The sequence below is a fragment of the Photinus pyralis genome, unplaced genomic scaffold (genome assembly GCF_008802855.1).
Source record: "Photinus pyralis isolate 1611_PpyrPB1 unplaced genomic scaffold, Ppyr1.3 Ppyr1.4_LG2, whole genome shotgun sequence".
NCBI lineage: Eukaryota > Metazoa > Arthropoda > Insecta > Coleoptera > Lampyridae > Photinus > Photinus pyralis.
In genome coordinates, this window is record NW_022170403.1 from 3,455,472 (window position 1) to 3,462,372 (window position 6,901).

Below are 6,901 nucleotides of genomic sequence, written 5' to 3' on the forward strand. Positions count from 1 at the left end.
CGGTTTTTATATTTTAATGAAGTAGGCTGTGATGAATTAAAAAAAAAACCAATTTCAATTCAAGCCAACAAAACAATGAAAATAATTACATCATATGTTTAAAAACTCAGGGGCGCACTCATGAGAGGGGGGTTTGGGCATTACAATTCCCTCCAAAATTTTATATAAGCCTAGAAAAATTTTGATTTTTATATCACTTATTGACTATCTTATTATCCATACTTACATACCTACAAACTATCCCCTCGAAAAAATGTCATGCCATTATCCAGTTAAACATATTTCAAGACACTTTGCTTTATTTTACACAATGTATTACCATTGATGCATTGTCCCAGGTCACATTTTGTAGGTCAGTAGGTGGTTTATCCGCAAGAATATCGAAACTAACAGTTTTACCAGTCCGAGTATATGGACACATGAATCTTTTTCTAACTGCGGAGTGTTCAAATCGACATAATGAACGCTATACTCGTCACAGGAAAACCTACATGATGTAGTTTCACGCCGAAATCAAGTAATATTTTTTAAAATTAATGTATTTTATGGCATAATGGGAAGTCATGTAATTGTACCGGTAATCTTTGTTGGATCTTTAACTGCTCACCATGATTTACAAATTCTCCAATAAACTTCCTTAAAGGATTTTTCTCGACAACGTATGTTTCGAAGAAAGGGTTGGTTTATGCTACCTACCAACAAGCTGGCTGCTCAGGTCACAATTCACGAATGATGTACAGTACATTAAATTATAAAAGTAAGTGCTTAATTAAAAAATAAAAGTAAAGTGGAAGTAGCTACCACTACAATAATAATAATAATCATCAATGGCAACACGTTGCCTAAACTAAACTGTCTTGAAGTGTGTTTCACTAATAATGGCCAGTATTTTAAACATCTGATGTAATTATTTTCATTGTTTTGTTGGCTCGAATAGATTTTGTTTTGTTTTTTTTTTAATTCATCACAGCCTACTTGATTAAAATATAAAAACCGTTGATATAACTGGTATCTTATTTTCAATCTTATGTTATGATGGCTCGTTGAAAAGAGAATTTAAAAATCTATCAATTAATCTAAAAATCCAATATGGCGCCCATTTAACTTTAGGAAGTTGGTAAAGGTTCCTCAAAAGTGACCATCTTGAATTTTTTTTGACGTCAACTCTAAATTAAGCGTATCAAAGACAGTCACTTTTATATAAAACTTTTTTTTATATCTCTTATACTTTCGATGATATAAGACATTCAAGGAAATGACCAATTTTAGTTTTTTTGAATTTACGTCGAACCTATGCGACATTTTGAATTACCATAAGGACAATTTTAAATAAGCATCCAAAACTGCAAAACATTGCCCATTTAACCAATTCTCTATCTTTAATAATAACAAAGTTACCCATGCAATCCCACGCGATCTGGGAGACACTGTATATGTTATGACATCGTAAGTGGTAATGAATCTTGGATATACAGGCTGATTCAAATTCGAGGGCCACCATGGGGATCTCGGGAACTGTAAGAGATAAGTAGGTAGTTTAAATTTGGAAAAGTTGCATATTTTGATGCTTAACAAAATGCAGTTTTGAAACTGAAAAATTTCCGACTAATTTCGGAGATATCTGGAAAAAAACGAAATTTTGCAAAATCGTTTTTATTTTTTACTGAAGTTATTTAAAAAGATATTTCGAAATAAATGACACATTATTATGGCCACTTTTTTCCTTCTACAATATGTTCTTTCCAAATCACTTTTCGCAAAAAAGGTCTTTCCATATAATGATAATCCTTATTCTTACATTTTTTTTTTTTTTTTTTTTAGTTTTTTTAAGGCAACGACAACAAAGGTCTTACGCCCAATTTATTCGCTTCAATCGTTACTTCTTATTTAAAGCATTCTAAACAAATTGATACTTTTTAGGAAATCCATCACCCTCCTCAGACTCTCCTCACCCCCATCCAAGACTTCAGCAATGTTTCCACTCATACCTGCCACATTCCTCCGATCTGCGTATTTTGGACACTCTACTAAGATATGGTCCACAGTGACTCTATCTCGACATACATCGCATACCTCTCGTGTAGTTTTTCCCAGCAGATGTTGATGTGTCATACGAGTATGACCAATACGTAACCTCGTGAAAACAATTTCTTCCCTTTTCGATAAATGGTAATTTATTTTGATTGCTTGTGTGCTGTTTTGAAATTTATACAGGTAAGTATTTGCATCTTGCCAAGCAGAGTTCCATTTCTCATACATTCTTTTTTTCAGGTGTTTTTTGAAATCACTTGGATGAATAGAGATTCCATCATAGACTGTGGAGTTCGTCGATTCTTTTGCTGCCGTATCTACAGCTACGTTACCGGCAATCCCAGCATGACCTGGGATCCAGATTAATGTCACCCTAATATTAATATTTAGTAGGTATTGTATACGATCTTTTATAATGCATATCAAAGGGTCTACAGAATTTGCTTTATTGACTAATGCATGCATGGCACTTAATGAGTCAGAGCATATGACTACCTGCTTGGTATTTTCATATTCACAAAATATCAGTGAGTGCCATATTGCGTACAGTTCTAAGACATAGACGCTGGTGATGTCTGAATGTCTCCAAGCATAACTTTTCTGGTTGACAAACATAGCACTAGCCGTTCCCCTTTCTGTTTTAGAACCATCCGTGTATATAATTGTAGCATCCGGATATTTTCCTATAGTTTCCCTAAAATGCATTCTGTATACAATATTTGATGTTTCGTTTTTGCTGAACGCCGATATGTCCAGTACCGTATCGATATTATCGCACAAAATCCAGGGAGCGTAAGGTGTAATCGCATATTGCATTAAATTGGGCCTTTCTTCACCAAGTGTACCTAATAGTTCTAATGCCCTGATTATTGCAGGTCTACTTACAGTAGGCCTTCGCTGGTACTCTAGTATAGTGTCATTATCGTTTAAAAGAATGGCATTTCGATGGTTTCTAATTGATAACATCTTAACAAGATAGTTGCATAACAACATCTCTCTACGTATGTACAGAGGCGGTACACCCGAACTTGCATATATAGACTGTAGTGGACTAGTACGGAAAGCGCCAATTGATAGCCTAAGTCCACTAGTATGCACTGTGTCCAGCATCTTTAACGTACTTTTTCGCGCAGAAGAATATACGATACTGCCATAATCTAGTACTGGCATTACGAAAGATTTATATAGATGTAGTAATGTATCTCTACCACAACCCCAGTTAATGTTACATAAACATCTTATTAAATTTATTCGTTTTTTACATTTAGCTGCTAACTGAAGGGTGTGATCCTTAAAATATAACCGGTTGTCAAAAGTCATCCCTAATATTTTTATGCTTTCTGCTATGGGGATTCTTATATGATTCATGTATAATTTCGGGTTTTCGTGTTCAAGTCTCCGTCGACAGAAATGAATTGCCTTGGTTTTCTCAGTGTTAAATTTCATACCCATCGAGTCTGCTTGTTCAGTTATTTGATTTAAAGCGTTTTGTAGTTTATCTTGGATGACTGCCATATCTGAATGTTCATAGAAAATTATCAAGTCATCCACGTAAAGCATAGAATTAACTTCGGTATTAATGGTTGAAATTAATTCGTTTATTCCTATTAGAAATAACGTGCAACTGAGAATTGACCCCTGAGGTATTCCGTTCTCTAAGCTGTGTACTTCAGATTGCTCGCTTCCTAACCTAACTGTAAAAGTCCGACCAGTCAAAAAAGTGCGTAGTGTGCAAGGTAAGTTTCCTTTCAGACCCCATTTGTCCAAAGCCTTTACTATGTTGTATGTCCACATCATTTCGTATGCTTTTTCTATATCGAATGTTATGGCCACGATATGATTATGTCTCAGAAATGCATTCAATATATGAGCTTCTAAGTGGATGAGATGGTCGATTGTTGACTGTTGTTTTCTGAAACCCGCCTGACTCGGTGTTAAGCAATTCCTCTTTTCCAATATCCACATAAGTCTTTCATTTATAATTTTTTCATACACTTTTCCTATACAGCTTGTTAAAGCGATCGGTCTGTAATTGTTCGGGCTAGTGACATCTTTTCCAGGCTTAGATATTGGGACAATGATGGATTGCTTCCATTGTTCAGGATATGTACCATTTTTGAACAGTTCATTGTAAATACCTAGTAGTTCTTTACGTTTGGATTCGGGAAGTTTACGTAACATTGCATTAACTACATTATCTGGTCCTGGTGCCGTGTCTTTCGTATCACAAATCGCGCTTTGTAGCTCATTTCCGGAGAAAGGTAAGTTATAAGTAAAGTTTATGTCCGTGTGGAAATTAATGTAAGTTTCATTTCGCTTCTTAGTTTCCCGAAAATTTTTGTTATAATTTTCAGAGCTACTGTTAGCCTCAAATTGACGTGCTAGACCTTCAGCTATATCTTTAGGGCTATCCAAACGATTACCTTCAACTATTAGGATTGGTGAAATTTCTTCCACAGGTTTACCCATAATTTTCTTTACCCTTTTCCAAACTTCGCTGGGGTGCGTAGTGTTGTCTATGGTAGCAACATAGTTGTGCCAGGAAGCCCTTTGTGCGGTCAGAACTACTCTACGTGCTTGAGCCCTTGCCTTTTTAAAGTCTATCAGATTTTCTAAAGTGGGCTGGTTCCGAAATTTTTTAAAACACTTTCTTTTCGTATCTATAGCATCCTTAACCTCTCTAGACCACCAAGGTACGTTTCTATTTGTAACTACACCTTTTGATTGTGGAATCGCTTTCCTGGCCGCAGTGAGTATTTGATCTGTAAAAGCAGTAATTTTATCTTCTATCGGCATATTTTCATGGATACTCGGAGCATCTGTTAAGATTTCCTCAAATAAATCCCAGTTAGCCTTGGAAATATTCCATTTCTTAGGCAGTGTATAATTTTGTTTATGAGATGGGGTCGATAAGAAGATAGGGAAGTGATCACTACTGCACAGGTCATCATGTACTTCCCAAGTCAGTTTAAGTGCCACTGGGGCTGATCCGATGGCAAGGTCAATAGCTGAGAAGTTGTTACCTTTAGCGTTGAAATGTGTAGGTTCTCCTGTGTTAAGTAAAACTAGTTCGTTGCCATCCAGAAGGGTTTCAATTAAGCGACCTTTCGCATCCGTAAATGCGGAACCCCATGCTATTGAGTGAGAATTAAAGTCTCCCACAATGAGGAAGGGTGTTGGAAGTTGCGGGAGAAGCTCCTCTATGTCCTCTACTCTCCAACGATGCGGTGGTAAGTACAAATTGCATATGGTGAGTTTAAATGGGTATAACACCTCAGACGCTATAACTTGGAGGTTTGAATTAAGGTTAACTATTTTATGTGGAATGTTGCTCTTTATGAATATAGTTACCCCACCACTTGCTCTATTATTTCCAGTAAAGTTTTTGTGATAGTTATTATAACCCCTTAAGACAAAACGTTCATTTTCCTTTAAATGCGTTTCCTGGAGACAGATGCAATATGGTTTACGTTCATTTATGATTTTCTTTAGTTCACAGTATCGAGTCCTTAAACCATTACAATTCCATTGTAGAATACTTTCTGGTAGTGCCATTTTACATGTAAAATTAGTATAAATAACACTCAAGTAAATTGATAAAAATGTGAAAAGACGCAGGACAAACTATTTCGATAAAACAAACAACACACGGATGAAAATTTGTTAACACGAGTATATATGTACACTTAAAATTACTTTTCCAATTTAGTATCACAGATTTGAAATATCACAGACTAATCAATTTTTTCTACAAGATCACCAGCAGGCCGAGATTCTTCCATCTCGGTCTGTGATATTCCACTAGAAGTAGAGCAGTTATCTTTGGTTTTTCTAGGCTTTCCTTTGGGCCAACCTTTCCTTTTTGGTTTAGCCTTCAGGTCCTCGTCGCATGGAGAACTGGATGCTCTTTTTCTGTTCTCCTTCGCATTGGCCCCCTCTTCTATATCCTGAGAAGGAGGTGGCATAGCTTTTGTGTCTGCTATAACAGACCTAATAGTCGGCATTACAATATCACATACATTCTTTGATATCGTAACGACTAAATCCGGTACCATTTTTTTAATTACATCTTCAACAGACGGTTCTTTAACCTGTATCGTTTGAGCGTATGTTTTTCCAGTTACAGGGGTACGTGTGATTACTTTCTTTTTAGCTTCTGGATATGATAATCCCTCTGTCACTTTGAGCTCTTACATTTTATATTTTAACGGAAACTTAAAGTTGATGTTTCAATATACATGATTGTAATCAGAAAAACGAGCTTTATTAAAAAATGCTACAATCCAATATGACTGCCATAAGAAATAAAAAAGTTATCTACTGTGACTTCCAAGTCTAGAGTGCCTTGAACATTTGGATAACATATTTTGATTGCTCATAAAACAGTGATTTAATAATTTTTTAGTTTAAAACGTGTATTTTTGTCGTTTTCGAAATAAAAAGGAAGGAAGGAAAAGGAGATCCCCATGTTGGAGATCGGCCCTGTATATTAGTGCGTTACTGATCGGTTTCTGGCTTTTTCAGGTTCTCTAATGCCTCGGTGAGACCTCAAAAAAAAAGGATCAAACCGCTTCTAGTTCCTCAACTTTTTATTGTTCAAATTAGAGACAAATTTATAAGATTTTTTATGTGTGAGTTTTTATATATGACACTTTTTTTCATTTGTTGTAAGTTGTAACTGTAACAACACAATTCTTTCAAATACGTCTTTCTCTATCTAGTCCAGGCTAAATAGCTCTAAAATAATTTATTTTCAAAAAAAATTAGTTACCGGGCGAAACCCGAGGCGAAACCGGGTTTTTCGGGCAGGTGAAATGAATAGAAATTGGGAAAAAATAATTAAAACAGCTGAATTTTCCGCGGGTGAAAT

At 35.6% G+C, this 6,901-nt stretch overlaps 1 protein-coding gene across 1 annotated transcript; it reads right to left on the bottom strand.

The window, feature by feature from the left end:
• Positions 1 to 1,827: 1,827 nt before the first annotated feature.
• On the bottom strand, positions 1,828 to 3,114 carry LOC116164543. Its single transcript, XM_031478738.1, has 2 exons — positions 2,074 to 3,114; positions 1,828 to 2,027 (listed from the first exon to the last, which is right to left on the bottom strand). Exons 1-2 carry the CDS (start codon positions 3,022 to 3,024, stop codon positions 2,025 to 2,027), a joined length of 954 nt encoding a protein of 317 aa, XP_031334598.1. The 5' UTR covers positions 3,025 to 3,114; the 3' UTR covers positions 1,828 to 2,024.
• Positions 3,115 to 6,901: the final 3,787 nt, after the last annotated feature.